General features: G+C 42.9%; 1 protein-coding gene across 1 annotated transcript in view; it reads left to right on the top strand.

The window, feature by feature from the left end:
* The window catches only part of HKDC1 (hexokinase domain containing 1), a 43,154-nt gene extending 19,135 nt beyond the window's left edge, over window positions 1-24,019 (top strand). Inside the window, exons 9-19 of the mRNA XM_061181436.1 lie at window positions 2,574-2,729; window positions 3,848-4,081; window positions 4,916-5,220; window positions 6,832-6,977; window positions 7,071-7,190; window positions 15,863-15,958; window positions 16,135-16,234; window positions 17,629-17,812; window positions 19,762-19,917; window positions 20,421-20,654; window positions 23,131-24,019. Of these exons, the coding sequence (XP_061037419.1) occupies window positions 2,574-2,729; window positions 3,848-4,081; window positions 4,916-5,220; window positions 6,832-6,977; window positions 7,071-7,190; window positions 15,863-15,958; window positions 16,135-16,234; window positions 17,629-17,812; window positions 19,762-19,917; window positions 20,421-20,654; window positions 23,131-23,278 (1,879 nt within the window). The 3' untranslated portion in view covers window positions 23,279-24,019. The remainder of the gene's footprint in view (window positions 1-2,573; window positions 2,730-3,847; window positions 4,082-4,915; window positions 5,221-6,831; window positions 6,978-7,070; window positions 7,191-15,862; window positions 15,959-16,134; window positions 16,235-17,628; window positions 17,813-19,761; window positions 19,918-20,420; window positions 20,655-23,130) is intronic.
* Window positions 24,020-24,321: the final 302 nt, after the last annotated feature.

Below are 24,321 nucleotides of genomic sequence, written 5' to 3'. Positions count from 1 at the left end.
AGTTTCACCGGACAGATGAGGAAAGTGAAAGCCAAGGAAATTGAGTGATTTCCCGTAGGTCACATCCCTGATTCAAATTCAGTCCGGAGGTAGGGGGGATACGGCTGTGAACTAGGTGTCCTGGCTTCTTGGCGCATTTGGATGAGTGGTCACAGAACAAACCAGTGCAGACTGAGGAAGCACACCCTCCTCATTTGTGTTCCCCTTCCGCCCCGCCCCCTCCTGCTCCGAGGCCTAATCATGCAGCACCTGGTGTGACCCTCAGTCTCAGGTCTTGCTGAGCCTTTCTCTGCTCTCATCCCACACTCACCTGTAGTATAAGTGTTCAGGGTCTGCCTCAGCTCTGCCTGTATGCTGAGCTCCCTGAAGGTGGCTACACCTGTGATTTTCCTTTCCTTTCTACACATAGGGTCTTACATATTATTGCAGCTCATTAAGTTTGTTAAAAAAAAAAAGTGTTGAATGAAAAAACGCTTACAATTTTAAAAAATAATTTCAGACTTACAAAAAGGTAGTGAAAATAGTATAAAATTCCCCTTCACTCAAATTCCCTAATAGTAACATTCTCTCTCTGTGTATATGTATATACACAGACACATAAAATACACATATACATAAAATACACATGTCTATATAAAATTATTTTTCTGAACATTTGAGACTAAAATCGCAAACATAATATCTCTTCACCCCTAAATACTTCAGAGTGTATTATCTGAAAAGAATTACATTCTCTTATATAATTAAAGTATAATTATCAAAATTAGGAAATTAACACTTAATGAGTTCTAATCTCTAATTTACAGATCTTATTCAAAACTCACCTGCTGCCCCACTAATGTCCTTTATAAAAAAAAAAAATTGTCCTGGTCCAGGTCCAGGATCACACATTACATGTTGGCTGCCGTGTCTCTTTAGCCTCCTTTAATCTTCTGTAATATCTGTTTGGTTTTCATGATCTTCAAGCATGCAAGCCATTTATTTCACAGAATGTCCCTCAACTTGGATTTGTCTGACGTTTCCTCATGATTAGATTCAGGCGATGTATTTTTGGCAGGACTGTCACACAAGTGGTGTGTGTCCTCCCGTGGGCATCGGATCTGGAAGCACATGTTGTTTGTTCCGTTACTGGGGATGCTAACTCAGATCACTTGGTTAAGGGGATATGAAAGAGGTTTCTGCACCATAAGGTTATTATTATTCCCTCTATAATGAATAAGTATCTGGTGAAGAGATACTTTGAGACTATGTAAATACCCTGTTTCTCATTAAACTTTCACTCTCTAGTTTTAGCATCCATTGATGAATTTCTAGATCCATCATTCCCTCTAGGTTATTAGTTGTTATTCTACTATAAGTAAGAGCTTTCCTATCTCCTCCATTTATCTACTTATACTAATATGGATTCTTTTTTAATTTAATGGGTTATAATTCCTTCCTATTATATTTCTTTTGCTATTCAAATTCTTTTCAGATTTAGCCAGTGGAAGCTCCTTCAAGCTAGTCCCTGTGTCCTTTTGACATGATTCCATCACTCTTTAAGTACTTCCTTATTTTCTGGCACAGTAAGATGCTCTAGGCTCACCATGCACTTTCCCAGCCCCAGCCCTGGAATCAACCATTTTCCCAAGAAGCCCTGGTGAATAAATATTTTAAGTACCTCCTAGAAACCACTCAACACTAGAAGTGCATACCTGGGGAGCAAATTTCTGCTTTGGATGCACCTGGTCCCCAGCACACACCCATTTCACTGGTGACACAGAGCAGCCACAGCCCAAGGAAGTGGTGCCATTTTGGGGACTTTATCATCCTCGTCCTATCCATTTCACTTAAAATAAATTCCACTCCCCCAAACCCAACCTGGATTTCTTTTGACTGTCTTGTTTCTGCAATGTTCTAAGACTTTATATGAAATAGATAAAGTTGGTTAGGAAACAGGTTGTCCTTGATTTTGTACCTTATGTTTGCAGAATAAAAATTATATTTAATAGTTTACTTGGGAAACAGTAAGTAATTGCTTGTTGTATGCAGACTGAGAGTCCAGGTGTAGGTAGCCTGGTGGGGATATTTCATCCATATTATTGTAGAACCTCTCTGGAGCTATCCAAGCCCATCTCACAGACACAACATGTTTCTCTCTTGGGCAGAAACATGTGTAGGAGTTGGAAACATTTGAAATTTGGATTTGTCATGCTATGGTTGGTGATCCTGGGGAAACACCTGAAGTCTCTGAAGTTGAGATTCCTTTTGCCTAATATGAGAATGGCACCCCCATGGCCAAGGGTGATTTGAGATAAAGATTTTTGGAATCAAGCACTTTGTGATCAGGAAAGAATCTTAGGTTTCCTCTAGTTTAGTCCTCCCCTTTTATAGGTGAGGAGGATGTAGCTCAGAGAGGATGAGTGGGTTCCCAAGGGCACCCCAAGCTGGGACAGGGACTGAGGCCTCCTGACCTGTAAAGAGGCCCTTCCACTACTCATGCTCCAAACCATGGGCTGTGGCTCATGGGCTTTGGGAAGGGATGCTGCATAACCAAAGGCATTGCTGCCACTGATCTGTTCACCAAATTGTAGGTTTGAGAAGATGATCAGCGGCCTGTACTTAGGTGAACTCGTCAGGCTCATCTTGCTGAAGATGGCCAAGGCAGGCCTCCTGTTTGGCGGCGAGAAATCCTCCGCTCTCCACATTAAGGGCAAGATTGAAACACGGCATGTGGCTGCCATGGAGAAGTAAGCTGCTGGCAGGGTCGCTTCCACCTTGACTCTGCGGAGGGTTAGGGTGGGCAACCAAGGAGTGGTGTGCTCATGGTGGTGGTGCACAGAAGGAACCAGATCTTCCTTCTTCGCAGGGCGATTTCATACCTGGGCACAGCTTCAGGTGGATTAGCAATGCCTGCCACGCCTCACATGTGGCTTCTTGTTGGTTTCAGCAACCAGGGATTCTGCTGTCGGAGGTCTGCACCCTCCTCATGTTTTGTTACCTTTTTCCTCACTGAAGTGGTGACATAACTTTTTTAGGGTCACAGACCCCTTTGAGAACCTGATTTAAGTTCTGGACCCTTTACCCCCAAAATGCACATTTGCACACCATTTTGCTTATAATATCAGGGCATCCTTGGACTCGTTAAAACCCAAGCATGGAATCCAAGTTAAGAATTCCTGCTATAGCAATAACCTTCTCTACCTGGTGCTGTCAGGGACTGGCTTTGGCTTTGGCTTTGGCTTTGGCTTTGGTGATTAGGGGGCTCACACAAAGGTGTGCGGTGGGGAGCTGACTGGTGATGGTGGCTGGCCCCAGTCGACCCAGGATCCTGTTCCTCAGGCTTAGAAACCCTGGCATTGCCCTGAGCTTTGCGATCAGCTTGGATTCTGAGTTCAACAGGGTGACATCTGACTCCCAGAGTCTGTGTTTATGCAGAGCTTGGCAGAGACTGAGTTTCTGTAAAAGGCAGTATAGCACAGGATGCTTAAAAGGGTGGACTCTGTAATCGAACTGCCTGAGTTCAAATCCTGCCCCTTGCACTTACCAGCTGTGTGCCTGTGGACAGGTTACCTACCCTGTCTGTGCCTCAGATCCCTCTTCTGTACAATAGGATAATGACAGTACTCCCCCCAGGACTGTTGTGAGGGCTGAGTTAACACATGTCAAGTCCTTAGACAAGCAGCTGGCACATAGTGTGCGATAAATGGTGGCTACCGTGATCATTGTTGAAATCGTCATTATTATCATATGACTATGTGCCAGCCTGTTTATTTTCACAGTCCTGAGAGGTGGGAATGCTGGCTCTCTGAGGGGGACTCCCACGGGATGGAGAAGTGTGGTCCTCTCATTCCTGTCCCCTGGCCAGGTATAAAGAAGGCCTGGCTAATACAAGAGAGATCCTGACGGATCTGGGCCTGGAGCCTTCAGAGGCTGACTGCGTCGCGGTCCAGCACGTCTGCACCATCGTTTCCTTCCGCTCAGCCAATCTCTGTGCAGCGGCCCTGGCAGCCATCCTAACACGCCTGCGGGAGAACAAGAAGCTGGTGCGGCTCCGGACCACCGTGGGCATGGATGGCACACTCTACAAGATCCACCCCCAGTGAGTGCTGGCCGCCCGCCCACACCCCCTGCGAATGAGTCCAGTCTGTCTGCTTGGAACCGAGTCCAGTTTCGTCTCTAAACTACGCTGCTTCTCTGGGTTGCTGGACCCAACTGTCTTCTGTGGTTCTGAGATTACAGGGGAAGGGGTGAATTCAGAGATTACATTCATCTAGCTGGCTGGGTTGCTTTAGGGGATCATTCTTAAAGGAATATTCTGCTAAAACCAATTGCCTGACTAGCAAAGCCATGTGTTTATCCATCTGTCTATCCATCTATTCATCTATCTATCCATTATTATTGAATACTTGCTATGTGGTAAGATTGGAAAGGAAGATACACCTAGTTATAAATGGGGAAAACTCAGGATGGCAGGGGTTGCCAAGTCCACATGAAAGATACCAGTAGGAAGACACAGGGAAATGAGAATTTCCCAGAAGGAGGGAGCACGAAAGTCCCTCTGACTAACAGAGGTGTTACTGGAAGTCAGGTGCGTACACCTGGGAAGAGCTGGGGAAAGAACCCTTCCCCTTTGGGCAGAGGTGATGTTCAGCCAATACATTATGTGTGGACATGCCCTACTGCTTATAATATTAGTGATAAAATAACCACTTCTTTGAGCCTTTCAAGTGTCCCTTCCACTGTCCCAGCTGCCCTGGTCCCTACCCCCAGTCACCCCCGTCTTCCCCTTCCATCCAGCAACTAAAGGGGTGAGCCTTGGCCCAGCAGGGCTCCCCAGGAACCCATTCCTCTGCTACACCTGTGTCTGTTCCTATTGGCTGGGCCCGGGCCTTTATGATTTTTACATATTTTGCCATCCCCCCTCCGCCTCCAGATACCCAAAGCGCCTGCACAAGGTGGTGAGGAAACTGGTCCCGAACTGTGACGTCCGCTTCCTCCTGTCGGAGAGTGGCAGCACCAAGGGGGCCGCCATGGTGACCGCAGTGGCCTCCCGCGTGCAGGCCCAGCGGAAGCAGATTGACAAGGTGCTGGCTTTGTTCCAGCTGACCCGAGAGCAACTCGTGGGCGTTCGGGACAAGATGCGGGTTGAGCTCGAGTACGGGCTGAAGAAGGACACCCACCTGCTGGCCACGGTCAAGATGCTGCCCACCTACGTCTGCGGGATGCCAGATGGCACAGGTGGGCCGTGCACAGCTCCCTTCTCTGATGGGCCACCCAGAGCTCGTATCAAAACTCCTTAAATCCAGTTAGGTCTTTTGTTTCAAGAGCCTTGGGTTCATGTCTAGAATGGAGGGAGGAGGGTTGGGGTAGAAGGTTAGTACTCTGCTGAATCTATTTGCTTTGGTTGATCCACGGCACTGGCAGTGAAGAATACCTAAGTTAGGTTCCATGTGTGTGAAGACCCAGTTGCTGTTCCCAGGGGCTACCATCTGGACACTTGGAGTGTCTGGCTTGTCTTCCACCCTCTTCTCTGGCTCTCTTCTCTCCTGGGGCTTGGCTCTCTTCCTCTCCCCTCTCTTCACTTTCTGCCCCTGACTTTTCCGATACTTGATCCTTCTCCTGGTCCTCTGTGCTCGTCTGACGGGAGCCACAAAACAGTGAGGTCAGTTCTTTAGACAGGTTACTCCACCTCTTTGAATCTCATGAGTCTCACCCAGATATTAATGACCTTTGTAAAATGCTTCATATCCTTAATTTGCTTTTGAACATTTAATTTCATTTTGTGCTCACAACTACTCTGTATGTTATATAAAGAGAATGATTCCCATTTTATGGATGCCAAAACTGAGACTCAGAGAGGTTAGGTGACATACTCAAGGTCACACAGTTGTACTTGGAATCTCTCAACAACAAAGATCTTTTCCAGAGCCAGTATTGTTCGAGTCTACTTGGGGGGGAAAAGAATAACAGCAGTAAAAGACACTATTCAACTATTTATTCTTTCATCACTTTTATCGTTTTGCCTTTATTCCTCAAAGTTTCATTAAGCATGTGCTACTTGTCAGGCTCTGTCGTAGGCACGGTAACAGAGCAGTGAAGAAAACACAGTCCCTACCCTTATGGAGCCTAAGTTCTGTTGGGCTGGCAGACAGTAAACAAATAAATGCCAGGTGATGCCATGTAATGACAGGGCTATGAAGAAAAATAGACCACCATCAGGGGTAAGAGAACTGGCTGAGAGTGAGGTCTTTGGCAAATTCAAGGAACAGCAAAATGACCGGTGTGGCTAGGACAGAGTGAATGAGGCAGGGAGAGAGGTGAGGAATCACACAGAACAGACTGACACACTCTGCAATGTCAGAGAACCGAGAGGCACTGCACTGGGGGGCCCTGGACGGTGATGGGCGTCAGACTCGATACAGTTTCTTATTAGTCAGGTGGGGGGTGTGAGAATCCAGGGAAGGGGAGAGCAGGACAGAAGAATCATTTCATGCTCAGGATGAACAGTTCCTCTAGGCCATATAGACAGGATGGAAGCACCTTCCCGAGTCCATTGTAGTCAGGTAGCCTGGCCTGGATTCACCCTCAGAGGCTCCCTGAGCATAAGTATCATGTGTGGCCTTTACCAGACAGCAAGAAAAGCAGGCTGGCCTCAGATGGGCTCAGGGTGCCTGCCCAGTGCTCTGACACCGTGCTTGGTGACCACCACGCCCCTTTGGCCCGTGAGCCCCAGGCGGGCAGGCTCTGGATCTGCTCACTTTCAGCATCACCTCTTCCTCCCAATGCCCGCACACAAGGCCCTGCTTGGTGCGTGCCGGTGGAATGCAGCCCCCACTTTCTCCACCACAGAGAGAGGCAAGTTCCTCGCCCTGGATCTGGGGGGAACCAACTTCCGGGTCCTCCTGGTGAAGATCAGAAGCGGACGGAGGTCGGTGCGAATGTACAACAAGATCTTCGCCATCCCCCTGGAGATCATGCAGGGCACCGGCGAGGAGGTAAATGCCAGGCAGGGGGTTCCGCCCTCCGAGGTGCCAGCCTGCCACCCCGTACAGTGCAGGCCTGGCATGACTGCCGCTCTCTCCCTGCAGCTGTTTGACCACATCGTGCAGTGCATCGCTGACTTCCTGGACTACATGGGCCTCAAGGGAGCCCAGCTGCCTTTGGGCTTCACATTCTCATTTCCCTGCAGGCAGGCGAGCATTGACAAGGTAAGACGGCCCAGCCTGGTGGGCCCATTCCCTCCTACACCCGGGGAATCTCGAGACAGCTCTGAGTCACTGTTCATTTTATTTCGGGGTCTCAGGTTCAGGGCAGCTGGGGAGACATGATCGAGAATTTGGACCATTTAATTTTTTTCTATTTACTGTGTTCCCTTTTCATTATTATTGTTTCTTTGATTGAAGTTTACAAAATAATTTAGTGTAGTATACAATAAAGGGACACATGGATAAGGCTACTGTTAAAAGAGAGGTCAAATCATATTATCGAGAGATAAGAAGAGGTAATGACCGGTTAAGGCCAGTTATAACTCTTAGTCTACAATATTACCTGGGTCTTCCTGTGTAAACAGGGAAATGCAATAGGTCGTAGGGTTTTTATTGTCTGATGAACAAAAGCATACCAGTGCATCAGAAGAAATGCATTTCTTTCCTGATATTAGAATTTCAGGAGTTTATCACATAGACACCTAGTTGACATTGAAGAACATCATGGATAATGATTTTAATAAATTATTCATAATAATTTAGAAATGTACATCACAAGATTTTTCTTGGATTTCTTGGATAAAAGCACCATTCACCAGCTTATGGAGAACAGAGCACTCTCTCTTGCTCTCTGATAGGCTTATGTCAACCAAGCTTACAGGACTGGCATAAAAGCAGAACACCACTCCTCAATTTATAGAGAGAACTCTGGTCAGCACAGCAAGTCAGCCAGAGAGCTCATGACAATAATAAGAATGACACCAAAGATTTGTTAAGATTTTGTCTAATCCAGTCAATGTCCCCATGATGTACACAATATTTTTGCTTTGTTTATTTTACCATTTTTTATTGTGGTAAAATAGATATAACATTTACCACTTTGACTGTTTTTAAGTGAACACTGGTACACTTAAAAAGTACAAGTGTACTGTGGCATTAAGTACACTCACATTGTTATGAAACTATCACCACTATCCATCTTCCGAACTCTTTCATCTTCCCAAACTGAAACTCTATACCCATTAAACAATAACTCTTCATTTGCCCCTCTCCCAGCCCCTAGTAACCTTTACTTTACTGTCTCTATAAATTTGACTATTCTAGGTACCTCATATAAGTAGAATCATAACAGTATTTGTTATTTTGTGACTGGCTTATTTCACTTAGCATAATGTTCTCAAGGGTCATCCATGTAGAATTTCCTTCCTTTTTAAAGCTGAGTGATATTTTATTGTATGTATACACACTATTTTTAATCACCATTTTGTAGTTAAGAAAAACGGAGGCACAAAGAGGTTTAGTTGTCCAGGTTACCACATCTGTAAACAGTGGTAGAGGAGTTATTCCAGGACACTGCCCTGAGAGCCCAGGTTCTTGCACTCTACCCTCGGGATCAGGACCTGGAGCCCAGTGTTTTTGGACCATTTTGGGTATAATGCACAGTACACTTACATATATATAGTCAAAATTTAAAAATCCAAAAATTGTACCTACCCTTATTTTGTGCATTATACTCTATTTTCTATCCTATTTATGTATTTATTTATTTTTGGCTGTGCCACACGGCTTGTGGGATCTTAGTGCTCTGACCAGGGATCGAAGTCGGGGGCCCCAGCAGTGAGAGCGCTGAGTCCTAACCACTGGACCACCACCAGGGAATTCCCTATTTCACTTTTCGTATGAGGAAATTGAGGCATGCAGTCTTATCCAATCGGTAGCTGCAAAATCAGAACTGAAACAGAGCTCTGCAGGGCTCGTAGAATGCTATGAAAACACTCTTCACCAGGCCTACCCCCCACTGCCCCCCAGTCATTCAGAGAACAGGGAGAGAGGAGTTCAAAAGGCAAAATTATCTGGTAATATGGCTAGATCTCTCAAAATTAAAAATACCAGAATGCTAAGAGCCATAAGATCCATTGCTCAAGGTTCCATCTCTTAAAATGTGCCTAAGGAGGGATGAATAAGGATGTTCACTACAGCATCACTTTTTAATAATGAAAAATTAGGAATAACCCAAATGTCTGGCAATGGAGAATGACTAAATAAACTATGGTATTTCAATCATACAGAATTACTTGATTTTTATTTAACAAACACATACATAGTGTTTGCTCAGTGCCAGACACCGTTCTAAATGCTTCACAGGTATTACTACCTAGTCGGAAGGCAAGAGTGTGCAGTAGTTAAGAGCATGGGTCTGGAACCACATTGCCTCAGGTTGAATCTTGGCTTCTTCACTTACTGGCTGTGTGACTTCGGGCAAATTATTTAACCTCTGCACCTTTGGCTTCCTCATTTGAAAAATGGCGATTAAAATAGTACTTGTCTTATAGTTTTTTTGTTGTTGTTTTTTTTTTAAATTTTCTGTGCAATTATATTTGAGGAATATTTTCCATATTAACTGACCTGGAATGGTCTAAAAGATATATTATTGAGTGAGAGAAACATATTGCAGTAGTCCACACACAGTATGAATTTATTTGAAAATACATGTAAGCAGAGAGAAAAAGGTCTGAAAGGATTCGTATCAAACTGATAATAGAGGTTACCTCTCAGGTTTGGGGGGATGGGGAATTAAAGTGGACTTTGTCCTTATCAATAACACTTTAATGTTTTACAAAGGTAATGCATTCCTGTATTACTGCTGCTATTAAAAAGTAATACAGGAATCCCCGTAAGGTTAACAGCTGATCTTTCAGCAGAAACTCTGCAAGCCAAGAAGGGTATGGTGGGACATATTTAAAGTGATGAAAGGGAAAAACCTACAACCAGATTACTCTACCCAGCAAGGATCTCATTCAGATTCGACAGAGAAATTAAAACCTTTACAGACAAGCAAAAGCTAAGAGAATTCAGCACCACCAAACCAGCTTTACAACAAATGCTAAAGGAACTTCTCTAGGCAGGAAACACAAGAGAAGGAAAAGACCTACACTAACAAACCTAAAACAATTAAGAAAATAGGAATAGGAACATATATATCGATAATTACCTTAAATGTAAATGGATTAAATGCTCCAACCAAAAGACACAGGCTCGCTGAATGGATACATAAACAAGACCCATATATATGTTGTCTGCAAGAGAGACACTTCAGACCTAGGGACACATACAGACTGCTAGTGAGGGGATGGAAAAAGATATTCCATGCAAATGGAAATCAAAAGAAAGCTGGAGTAGCAATACTCATATCAGAACTAATAGACTTTAAAATAAAGACTATTACAAAAGACAAAGAAGGACACTACATAATGATCAAGGGATCAATTCAAGAAGAAGATATTACAATTGTAAATATTTATGCACCCAACAGAGGAGCACTTCAATACATAAGGCAAATGCTAACAGCCATAAAAGGGGAAATCGACAGTAACACAATCATAGTAGGACACTTTAACACCCCACTTTCACCAATGGACAGATCATCCAAAATGAAAATAAATAAGGAAACACAAGCTTTAAATGACACATTAAACAAGATGGACTTAATTGATTTTATAGGACATTCCATCCAAAAACAACAGAATACACTTTCTTCTCAAGTGCACATGGAACATTCTCCAGGATAGATCACATCTTGGGTCACAAATCAAGCCTTGGTAAATTTACAAAAATTGAAATCGAATCAAGTATCTTTTCTGACCATAACGCTATAAGACTAGATATCAATTACAGGAGAAAAACTGTAAAAAATACAAACACATGGAGGCTAAACAATACACTACTAAATAACCAAGAGATCACTTAAGAAATCAAAGAGGAAATCAAAAAATACCTAGAAACAAATAACAATGAAAACACGACCCAAAACCTATGGGATGCAGCAAAAGCAGTTCTAAGAGGGAAGTTTATAGCAATACAATCCTACCTCAAAAAGCAAGAAACATCTCAAATAAACAACCTAAGCTTACACCTAAAGCAATTAGAGAAAGAAGAACAAAAAAAACCCCAAAGTTAGCAGAAGGAAAGAAATCATAAAGATCAGATCAGAAATAAATGAAAAAGAAATGAAGGAAACGATAGCAAAGATCAATAAAACTAAAAGCTGGTTCTTTGAGAAGATAAACAAAATTGATAAACCATTAGCCAGACTCATCAAGAAAAAAAGGGAGAAGACTCAAATCAATAGAATTAGGAATGAAAAAGGAGAAGTAACAACTGACACTGCAGAAATACAAAGGATCATGAGAGATTACTACAAGCAACTATATGCCAATAAAATGGACAACCTGGAAGAAATGGACACATTCTTAGAAAAGCACAACCTTGTGAGACTGAACCAGGAAGAAATAGAAAATATAAACAGACCAATCACAAGCACTGAAGTTGAAACTGTGATTAAAAATCTTCCAACAAACAAAAGCCCAGGACTAGAAGGCTTCACAGTCGAATTCTATCAAACATTTAGAGAAGAGCTAACACCTATCTTTCTCAAACTCTTCCAAAATATAGCAGAGGGAGGAACACTCCCAAACTCATTCTACGAGGCCACCATCACCCAGATACCAAAGCCAGACAAAGAAGTCACAGAAAAAGAAAACTATAGGCCAATATCACTGATGAACATAGATGCAAAAATCCTCAACAAAATACTAGCAAACAGAATCCAACAGCACATTAAAAGGATCATACACCATGATCAAGTGGGGTTTATCCCAGGAATGCAAGGATTCTTCAATATACACAAATCAATCAATGTGATACACCATATTAACAAATTGAAGGATAAAAGCCACATGATCATCTCAATAGATGCAGAAAAAACTTTTGACAAAATTCAACACCCATTTATGATAAAAACCCTCCGGAAAGTAGGCATAGAGGGATCTTACCTCAACATAATAAAGGCCATATATGACAAACCCACAGCCAACATTGTTCTCAGTGGTGAAAAACTGAAACCATTTCCACTAAGATCAGGAACAATACAGGGTTGCCCACTGTCACCACTGTTATTCAACATAGTTTTGGAAGTTTTAGCCACAGCAATCAGAGAAGAAAAAGAAGTAAAAAGAATCCAAATCGGAAAAGAAGAAGTAAAACTGTCACTGTTTGCAGATGACATGATGCTATACATAGAGAATCCTAAAGATGTTACCAGAAAACTACTAGAGCTAATCAATGAATTTGGTAAAGTAGCAGGATACAAAATTAATGCACAGAAATCTCTAGTATTCCTCTACACTAATGATGAAAAATCTGAAAGAGAAATTAAGGAAACACTCCCATTTACCACTGCAACAAAAAGAATCAAATACCTAGGAATAAACCTACCTAGGGAGACAAAAGACCTATATGCAGAAAACTATAAGACACTGATGAAAGAAATTAAAGATGATCCAAATAGATGGAGAGATATACCATGTTCTTGGATTGGAAGAATCAACATTGTGAAAATGACTATACTACCCAAAGCAATCTACAGATTCAGTGCATTCCCTGTCAAACTATCAATGGCATTTTTCACAGAACTAGAACAAAAAATTTCACAACTTGTATGGAAGCACAAAAGACCCCGAATAGCCAAAGCAATCTTGAGAAAGAAAAACGGAGCTGGAGGAATCAGGCTCCCTGACTTCAGACTATATTATAAAGCTACAGTAATCAAGACAGTATGATACTGGCACAAAAACAGAAACATAGATCAATGGAACAGGGTAGAAAGCCCAGAGATAAACCCACACACATATGGTCACCTTATCTTTGATAAAGGAGGCAAGAATATACAATGGAGAAAAGACAGCCTCTTCAATAAGTGGTGCTGGGAAAACTGGACAGCTATATGTAAAAGAATGAAATTAGAACACTTCCTAACACCATACACAAAAATAAACTCAAAATGGATTAAAGACCTAAATGTAAGGCCAGACACTATCAAACTCTTAGAGGAAAACATAGGCAGAACACTCTATGACATAAATCACAGCAAGATCCTTTTTGACCCACCTCCTAGAGAAATGGAAATAAAAACACAAACAAATGGGACCTAATGAAACAAAATCTTTTGTACAGCAAAGGAAACCATAAACAAGACGAAAAGACAACCCTCAGAATGAGAGAAAATATTTGCAAATGAAGCAACTGACAAAGGATTAATCTCCAAAATTTATAAGCAGCTCATGCAGCTCAATATTAAAAAAACAAACAACCCAATCCAAAAATGGGCAGAAGACCTAAATAGACATTTCTCCAAAGAAATACAGATTGCCAACAAACACATGAAAGAATGCTCAACATCACTAATCATTAGAGTAATGCAAATCAAAACTGCAGTGAGATATCACCTCACACCGGTCAGAATGGCCATCATCAAAAAATCTACAAACAATAAATGCTGGAGAGGGTGTGGAGAAAAGGGAACCCTCTTGCACTGTTGGTGGGAATGTAAATTGATACAGCCACTATGGAGAACAGTATGGAGGTTCCTTAAAAAACTAAAAATAGAACTACCATACGACCCAGCAATCCCACTACTGGGCATATACCCTGAGAAAACCATAATTCAAAGAGTCATGTACCACGATGTTCATTGCAGCACTATTTACAATAGCCAGGACATGGAAACAACCTAAGTGTCCATTGACAGATGAATGGATAAAGAAGATGTGGCACATATATACAATGGAATATTACTCAGCCATAAAAAGAAACAGAATTGAGTTATTTGTAGTGAGGTGGATGGACCTAGAGTCTGTCATACAGAGTGAAGTAAGTCAGACAGAAAAACAAATACCGTATGCTAACACATATATATGGAGTCTTAAAAAAAAAAAAGGTTCTGAAGAACCTAGGGGCAGGACAGGCATAAAGACGCAGATGTGGAGAGTGGACTTGAAGACATGGGGAGGGGGAGGGGTGGGCTGGGACGAGATTAGAAAGTGGCATGGACATATATACACTACCAGATATAGAATGGATGGCTGGTGGGAAGAAGCTGCATAACACAGGGAGATCAGCTCGGTGCTTTGTGACCGCCTAGAGGGGTGAGATAGGGAGGGTGGGAGGGAGATGCAAGAGGGAGGGGATATGGGGATATATGTATACATATAGCTGATTCACTTTGTTATACAGCAGAAGCTAATGCACCCTTGTAGAGCAATTATACTCCAATAAAGATATTGAAAAAAAAATTAATACACATGGGAAGGGGGAGCCGTGTGCAGCTGTCCATGGTTCTGAATGATCCAGGGCACAGCTGCACCTCCTGACCCAGGACACTGGGCCTTCAGGCCTCTCTCCCAGCAGTTCTGACAGGTTCATGAAGACACAGCTAAGAAGGAGGGGAGACCAATGGACAGCTGGGAGCAAAGCCACTGATGACTGGGGAGAAAAAAGAGAGACTTAAAAATTGAAGTATAGTTGATTTACAATATTATATTAGTTTCAGGTATACAACATATACTATAAGCTATTTTTATAGCTTATACTCCATACAAGGTTATTATAAAATATTGACTATATTCTCTGTGCTGTATATTACATCCTTGTAACTTATTTATTTTATATCTAGTAGTTTGTACCTCTTAATCCCTTTCACCTATTTTGCCCCTCTCCTCACCCCTCGCCCTTCTGGTAACCACTAGTTCCAAAAAGAGAGACATAGGTGTGGTACATATATACAATGGAATATTACTCAGCCATAAAAAAGAATGAAATTGGGTCATTTGCAGAGATGTGGGTAGACATGGAGACTGTCATACAGAGTGAAGTAAGTAGAAAGAGAAAAACAAATATCATACATTAACGCATATATGTGGAATCTAGAATGAACTGGTTTGCAAGGCAGAAATAGAGACATAGATGTAGAGAACAAACGTATGGACACCAAGGGGGGGGAAGTGGTGGAGGGGGATGAATTGGGACATTGGGATTGACATATATACACTAATATGTATAAAATAGGTAACTAATAAGAACCTGCTGTATTAAAAAAATAAAATTCAAAAAAAAATTAGAAATACTTTTTCTTGGTATTTTAAAAATTATACATGCTAATTTTAGGAAAATTAGAAAATATAGGCAAACAAAAAGGAGAGACTAAAAGGTACCAGTAATCTTGTACCCAGAGGGAACCACTGTCAACCACCTGGTGTATGCCTTGTTCCAGGCCTTTTTCCAGATTTGAGTGTGTGTGAGTTTTAAAATAATAATAGAATAATTCACCATCTGTATTTATTTAATGTGAGTTCACTTAACAGTGTATGGTGAACATCTTTCTCTAACATCTAACGTCTCTTAAAGCATTATGTTTTTATGGGTGTAGAGCATTTCCTATATTGATGTACAAGATGATAGATTCATATTGTTGGAATGACAGGATGCCTCTAGTTTTTCCTGTGAAACAATGCTTTGATGAACATTTTGCAGCTTTAATCACAAAGATGTGATTGATTGGGTAAATTAGAAGTGGCCTTTGTTCTGTGAAGTCATGGCCAGGGAGCATTAGTTGACCCTTGATAAATATGAATTGCTGCCATTATTCCTCAGCAGTAGACCTTGTCTGAGCATCACGCTCCGTGGCACCTCTGGGCCCAGTGTTAGGGCTACAGATGGAAGCACAGTCAAAAGCATTTGACTACCCGTCAGCTATAGTGCCTTGCATCTGTTTGATGCTGAGATTGTGCAGTGGTCCCAGCAAACTATTGTTCAAATGAATTTGCTCTCCTTTCTTTCAGGGAACACTCATTGAGTGGACCAAAGGCTTCAAGGCTACTGACTGTGAAGGGGAAGATGTGGTGGACATGCTCAGGGAAGCCATCAAGAGGAGAAATGTACGTTATGGTGTTGAGGCTCATGCCTGACCTTGCCCCTTCCCCAAGGCCCCTCTGCTCTGCCATCCTATACCCAGCCCTGTGACTCTGGCCTCTGCCCACATCAGGCTGATGTGCCCCTCCTGAGCCTGTTTGGCTTGCACATCCTACTTATAGTAGAGCTGCTTCCTTTGCAGGAGTTTGACCTGGACATAGTCGCAGTTGTGAATGACACAGTGGGGACCATGATGACCTGTGGCTATGAAGATCGTAATTGTGAGGTTGGCCTGATTGCAGGTAAGTGATCAGGCATGTCCCATTGGCCTACTCCCATCTGATCTTTTAGAGGTTCCCTTTTAACATAGTGAAGGGCAGGGGGCCATTGTTCCATTATGTAGAGATTCTGAAGCCAGCTTTGTCCAAAGTAGAGACAAAGTTAAGATTGGAATTCCAGGTCTCCTAATTCCCAAGTCTTTACTTAACATCTTTTTCCCTAAGGGTCCTAAGCCAAGGTTTTCCTTTCTGTTGAGGAAGGAGAATAACATAGAAAGAGGGGACTTTCAAATTAGCGCCTTGGGGCAGATTATCCTGGGAGGAAGGAGACCACATTTGGATCAGTTTGGCATGGGGCTGAGGGAGCTAGATTTTCATGTTGGCTCCAACTTGCACCTCCTCTGTTCTCTGACCTCTTCTGGCTGTCAGGATGCACAGGATGGGGAAGAGTTGGAAAGAAACCTAGGAGAGAAGAAGGGAGTGGTCTGAGGTATGATATAGGCCTTTTAAGGGTCTTTTGGAAAAGTCTGTCAGTGATTAAGGGCAAGGGTGGATACCAGGGGGATACTTTAAGAGGTGAGGGGACAGGTGGCATTTGAACAGGTGGAGACAGGGGTGATGGGCATTCTAAGTGACAGGCACAGGTTAAGTAATCACGGAATCTGGGAAAGTTGTCCCAGCTGGTTGTCTGGGCTTCCTGAGTTTAAGTAGTACATAGAACAGGAGATGGGGATATATTGAGATGTCTTCAATGCCAACTAAGAGGTTTCATCTCACTCCAACACTTACCTACTTTATGACCTTGGGCAGGTTGCTTATTCTGTCTGGACTTGAGTTTCCTCATCTGTGGGAAGGGCTGGGCTAGATCTAGGAGGACAAAGAGGTAAGATTTGTTTGCTTGATGATAATAGTTGCCTGGACTGTTGTGTTGAGAATAGTTCTGAGACCAGGTCATGGACAAAGGAGAAGAGGGTGGCTTTCAGATGCCAAGTGTCTACTTATCCAAGACTAGATGATTCCTCATGGTCCCTTCCAGCTCTGACTGCTAATTCTGTGACTACTTGGAGCTTACTTTGTGTGCCTGTGGCTTATCAGTAATCATGAGGAGGAGGAGGAGAAGGATAATGATATCACAGGTACCAATTCTATGTGGAGGAAACTTACGAACATCGTCTCATTTTTTTTTTTTCTTTATAACAAATCTATAAAGCAGGTATTATTTCCTTTTTACAGATGAAGTAATTGGATCTCTGAAAGATGAGATACTTGTCTAGGGTCACCCAGCTATGAGTGTAAAGCTAAAGTCCACACCCAGTTGTATCTGACTCCAAACCTAAATTCCTATCTACTGTACCCTGCTGGCTCTTTAAGACGTAGTGGTGTCTTTTGAAGACTAAAGTCCCATCTTGACCTTTTAGGAACAGGCAGCAACATGTGCTACATGGAGGAGATGAGGAACATTGAACTGGTGGAAGGGGATGAAGGGAAGATGTGCATAAACACAGAGTGGGGAGGATTTGGAGATAATGGCTGCCTAGATGACATCCGAACCCAGTACGACAAGGAGGTGGACGAGGGGTCCTTGAATCCTGGCAAACAGAGGTGAGGAGGGCAGATGTGTGCGTTCATGCAGGTTGTGCAGTGTACGACTTCAGCAGATCTAAAGGGGCACCATTTTCATGTTACAGACACCATAGTTTGTATATTTATGACAACTCTCCATCAGATGTTAGTGAAATGTCTTATTTGAACAAAAGCATAAAGTTATGACAAGTTTCCAACAGAGAGAAAGAAGGTGAGCCTTTTTCTAATTACCACAATGTACTATAAGGTCTAGTGGTGGCTTTGGAAGTGAGGCAGAGGTTGTCAAAAAGTCCATTCACTGTGGACTGGGTGTCACAGAGCTGGGACACGGTGACTTAGTGGGCCCTCTCAAGATGGGCTTCTAGTAGGTCCAGTTTAGAGGTCAACATCCTTAGTCTTTCAAGAGCAAGCTGCCAGGTTGGTGATCTCTGTTGTTCTGGGGGTGGGGAAGTGGCTGCAGGTGATGGATGGGAGTCCTGGTTCTTAGCCATGACGTTGTGTTCCAGCATGGGTCACAATCACTTTGTGAGGTGTATTCCAATTGATAACCATACTCAAAATACTGAAAATAATGATGGTTTTAAAAAAAACACAAAACAGAGTACATTTTCACTTGCATTCTTATATACTTTCTTGAATAGGAGAGAAAGGGGTAGACAGGGATAGAGCTAGCCTGTGGTGGATTGATCATTAGCCTGAGCCCATCCATTACGACAGGGGTTGGCAAACTTTTTCTGTAAAGGACCAGATAGTAAATGTTTTACTGTCAGGCCATATGGTCTTTGTCACAACTAAACCCAGTGTCTTACTATATAAAATAAGATGAAAGTGTAGATTTATCCTGATGGACGATATCCAAGTGGAAAAGTTGAGCAGATAGGAAATGTAATGGGATGCCTGGGCCACAGATGCCTCGCTGACTGTTGAACTGAGAAAACTCAATAGGAAGAGGCTTGACAAGACCAAGACCAGCCCTGGTGGTCCCTCATCTTCCTTTGGCACTAGTCTTTGTAGGTGGGAGGCAGGTGAATTGTGGTAAGCCCAGCTGAACCAGGGACCAAAACAGAAGGGACCTTAACAAAGGGCCTTATCTCTAAATCCCAAGTTGGGGCATCCAAGTTTTGTGTCTGAATCCACTGGAAACTCATGTTTTTGGAGTGAGAGTTTAAGGGGGCAACATACTTGAATTCACCTGCTGTCACCATTATTTGTCTAAGTGTCAGTTCTTTAGACTGATGAGGTCCTGAGCAGTTAAGAGAACACAAGTCCAGCACGTAAGTCTCAGGCACACTCAGATTTCCTTTTGACCCTGCAGGCAGGGGCAGTCCAGCTCTGCATCATTGTTATTAATACTGTCACACCTACCTGGGCAGCGTGTCTGATCAGTGCCTGTTGGTTGCAAAGCTCCTTTTTCTCTTGCACCTTCCGCCTTGGAGCTCACAGCCTGATAGAAAGGGGGAAGGGGGCTAACGTTTTGGACCACCCTTGGTGTGTGCATACAGTTTAAATGTGTTATCTCATGGAGCGGAAGCTCTAGCGGAACAGATTTCTTCAAATACAAAGCCAAGGAGAACTAGCTCTGGGGCCAGGAAAGGGACTCACTCGCTTTAGCTTAGTGTCTACTGTGCACCAGACGGTTGCCTCCCAAGAGTCTTGTGGGGTCAGGGTTTTGCTCCCTGTTTTATAGATGATGGTTTAAAGTGCTTGCTCAGGTCATACAGCTAATGTGTGGCAGAGCTGGGACGTAGTTCTTGCTCAATATGGCTCCAAAGCCTGGCCTTCCCACATCATACTGTCTCCTGCATGCACTTCTCTGGGCCTGCTGCCCACTCTGACCCACTGCAACCCAGGCAGCTGGTGGATGCCAGTGGCATGCCTTCCATGCTCTGACTTGTGATCCTTTCGCGAACCACTCACCAGCACTGATTTTCCTGCTCTCGCCAACCTTATCCCTCTTCTCTAAACAGATACGAGAAAATGACCAGTGGGATGTACCTGGGGGAGATCGTGCGGCAGATCCTGATTGACTTGACCAAGCAGGGTCTCCTCTTCCGAGGGCAGATTTCAGAGCGTCTCCGGACCAGGGGCATCTTTGAAACCAAGTTCTTGTCTCAAATTGAAAGGTGACTCGTGATCAATTTCACCTGCTCGATGTGAAAGACCCTATGTTGGATGTGCTGCTGTCACACCAGGTTCCGGCAGATTTGAAATTTAAAAATAAAAAGAGTAAGGGCCTGGCTGGGCAGAGGGTTGCCTCCTGGGGTTTCTCCCTCTCGCCAGCTGTATCAGGACCACAGCACCCAGCTGAGGGTCCAGCAGCCTGTCTGGGCCCCGAGGTTCCTAAATGGTTACACAGGAGTTAGCTTAGGCTAAAAAATGATCCTCTTTTGATCCTGAAAAGATGATGTGCTCACAGTTTATTCTTTAAAGATAATGGAACTTCCCGGGGGTGGCAGACCTTCTTGAATCTCAGCTTCTAAGGCATCCTGCTCCAATCTTACCATGGCTTGGATCATTTTCTTCTCCCTCCCGCTTGAGCATCTAGGGATGGGGGCCCATGAGCCCTGCGGAGCAGGTTCTAGGACCCCAGGAATAGGTCCTGACATCCTGCTCTGCTTGCCTGCAGCGATCGGCTGGCCCTCCTCCAGGTCAGGAGGATCCTGCAGCAGCTTGGCCTGGACAGCACGTGTGAGGACAGCATCGTGGTGAAGGAGGTGTGCGGAGCTGTGTCCCGGCGGGCGGCCGAGCTCTACGGTGCCGGCCTGGCCGCCGTCGTGGAGAAAAGGAGGGAAGACCAGGGGTTTGAGCACCTGAAGATCACCGTGGGTGTGGATGGCACCCTGTACAAGCTGCACCCGCAGTGAGTGCTCCAGAGAGGCAGGGGTGGGGATGCTGAGGCTGAGTGTGGACCCTGGTGAATCTGACAGATAAAGTGCAGGCCCTGGGGGCTCTGCTTCCTAGTGCTATGATGTGGGGTGTTCACCACCCTCTCTGAAGCCCAGGCTCCACATCTGTAACAGGCAGGCAGTAATAATCTCTACCTCCTAGGCCTGCATCAGGGTTGAGTGAGTTCCTACATGAACAGTGCTTTACACAGTGCTCAGTAAATACAAGTGATTATTATCAACACAGTCTCACCTGACCTCACAGGGAGCAATTAGAACTGACTGTTTTGCACAGTATAGAGCATGTGACAAGGATGAGCTCAGAGTCAGGAGGCAGAAGGATTAAGAGTGAGTTTGGATCCTGGCTCCACCACTTAGAAGCTGTGGGGCCCAGGGCCAGTTTCTTACCCCCTTTGACCCTAATTCTTTATCTCTAAAATGGTGACAAAAATCATACCTACCTCATAGGTTGTCAGGAGAATTAAGTCAAATAGTGTCTGTAGACTACATGGCACATCAAAAAGATGGCAATGAAAGCTTTTATTTTTATTTAACGTTTTACATTTTGTTTTGGCGATGAAGAAAGGTATTAGCAAGCTTATAAAAATTACCAATCATGCTGAAATGTATACATAAACATATTATTACTGCAATCCTTGATCCTTAGCCCTTCCTATGATGCTGACTAATTATCCAGAATAACAGACTGATATCTTTTCTTGGTTTTCCCTTGGGGGTCACATATTTTTGGTGTGGTTCCTACAAGCCTCTTCCTTTGAACCAAGACCTGACCAAGGGACAGAAACCACATGATCATTTCAATAGGTGCAGACAAAGCAGTTGATAAAATCTAGCACCTTTCATGATAAGAGCACTCAACAAACTAGGAATAAGGGAGCTTCTTTAATCTGATAAAAGCATCTATGAAAAACCCACAGCTGACATCATACTTACTGGCGAGACACTGGATGCTTTTCTCTTAAAATTAGGAACAAGACAGGGATGTCCACTCTTGCCACTGCTGTTCAACACTGTACTGCTTCTAGCACTGCCTCCAGATGGTTGTGTGGTTTTGTCTTTCAGTCAAGTTTTGATTCAAGGGAGAGGCTTATAGGAACCAGACCAAAAATATGTGACCTCAAGCAGAAAATCAGGAGTGAGTCTACACAAGGCAGTTAGGCAAGAAAAAGAAATAAAAGACATCTATATTGGAAAGGCAAAACTAAAACTATCTTTGCAGATGGCATGATTTTGTACATAGAAATCCTAAGGAATCCACAAAAAACTATTGGAAGGAACTGAGAAACAAATTCAGCAAGGTTTCAGGATGCAAGATCAGTATACAAAAATCATTTGCATTTCTATGCATTAACAATGAATAATCTGAAAATGAAATTAAGAAAATAGCATCAAAAAGAATAAAATACTTAGTAATAAATTTAATAAAAGAAGTGTAAGGCTTGTACATTGAAAACTACAAAACATTGTTGAAATAAAGAAAACCTACCCAAATAAATGGAAAAATATCCCATGCTAGTGGATTGGAAGACTTAACATTGTAAAGAGAGCAACTTCCCAAATCTTTTTTTTCTAATTGAAGTATAGTTGACATGCAATATTATATTAGTTTTAGGTATACAACATAGTTATTTGACATTTATATACATTACAAATTGATCACCACAATAAGTCTAGTAACCATCTGTCACTGTATAAAGTTATAGCAGTATTATTGACTATGTTCTCTATGCAGTACATTATATCCCCTGACTTACTTATTTTATAACTGGAAGTTTGTGCCTCTTAATACCCTTCATCTATTTTGCCCAACCCTCTAGTCTCCTCCCTTGTGACAATCACCAGTAGTTTGTTCTCTGTAACTGTAACTCTGTTTCTGTTTTGTTTGTTCATTTGTTTTGTATTTTAGATTTCACATATAAATGAAATCATGTAGTATTTGCCTTTCTCTGTCTGACTTGTTTCACTTAGCATAATACCCTCTAGGTCCATCCATGTTTTTGCAAATGGCAAGATTTCATTCTTTTTATGGCTGAGTAATACTCCATTGTATATATATATACCATATCTTCTTTATCCATTCATGTATTGATGGGCACTTGGGTTGCTTCCATATCTTGGCTATTGTAAGTAATGCTGCCGTGAACATAGGAATGCATATATCTTTTCTAATTAGTGTTTTTGTTTTCTTTGGATGAATACCCAGGAGTGGAATTAGTGGATCATATGGTAGTTCTATTTTTAATTTTTTGAGAAACCTCCATGCTGTTTTCCATAATGGCTGCACCAATTTACATTCTCACCATCAACTGATGAATGGATAAGCAATCTATTTTCCATCTATGCAATGGAATATTACTCATAAAAAGGAAGGAAGTACTGATACATGCTACAACTAAGTGCTGATGATGTTTCTCTTTTTCTTTTTTATAGCTTTTCTCGGATATTGCAGGAAACTGTGAAAGAACTAGCTCCTCGATGCGATGTGACATTCATGTTGTCAGAAGATGGGAGTGGAAAGGGAGCAGCTCTGATCACTGCTGTGGCCAAGAGGTTACAGCAGGCACGGAGGGAGAACTAGGAACCCCTTGGGGTTGGGCCGCATGTGCCTTGGATACTGAGCAGCCTTTCCTCTGGCAGATGAGTTGGTCAGAGACCAACAGGCAAGCTTCTGGCTGACTTCACCTTCTGGATAGCCAGAAGAGAACCCCAGGTTCTTGGGTACTCTTAGCATTTTGTTACTGGTTTTCAAGGGCATTAAATGACATCTCTATTTGGCATGTTTGGACCAAAGATGGGCCAACTTATAAAATCAAAGCATTGGGCCCAAGAGATCCCCTTTCAGCAAGTCTTTCAGTTGAGACCTGAGCTGTTAGTCCTCTATGGCTTTGGGTCCTGTGGCTGCTGGGCTCGGAAACAAATACACAATCTGCCCATGTGGCCTGGCTGGCTGAATTCCCCAGTGGGATGCTTCAGCCATTGCTTGTAGTAGATTGAGCCATCTACTTGTGGATGCACATTTGAGAGGGATAGGGGCTTAATCAACTGGAGATCTAATCTAACTTGTCATTAACTTGTCACGTTGACTTCAAGCGTGAAGAGAGAACAAAAACTTTGGAGTATTCAGCCCCAGGATGAAGAAGCGTTGATTGCCAGGGAGCCCTGTAGGAAACTTTTCATGCTTAAAGTGAGTTATATCAGCACCCTGTAGGATTTTGTCTCTCAGTAAACATGTGTGATGGGGAGGGTGCTGTTTGGGGCACCTGTTATCATTTTACATGTGGTTTTTGTCACTGCTGATGATAGTTGTTTTAAGGACTGTTAGGTATATGAAATCCAGTAAATGAATAAAAATATTTGATTTCCCAAGAATCTTTGCATGAGGTTTTAATACTTTATCTGGGAGGCTCGCTTGGTAACTTCATGGTCTGTTGGTGGAATGAGGGACCCATAGAGTCAGAAGTTGCTGACAGCATCTCTCTAGTTCAAACTTCTTACCAACAGGGGAAAAATATATGGAATATCTTCTATAATATCTTTGACAGATTATCCGAATTTCATTTAAATGAATACTTCCTGTGACTGGGCATTTACCACATGATCCTACAGCTCTTGCTTTTGAAC

Source organism: Eubalaena glacialis, chromosome 1 (assembly GCF_028564815.1).
Source record: "Eubalaena glacialis isolate mEubGla1 chromosome 1, mEubGla1.1.hap2.+ XY, whole genome shotgun sequence".
Lineage (NCBI taxonomy): Eukaryota > Metazoa > Chordata > Mammalia > Artiodactyla > Balaenidae > Eubalaena > Eubalaena glacialis.
This window is presented reverse-complemented; position numbering and strand designations above follow the sequence as displayed.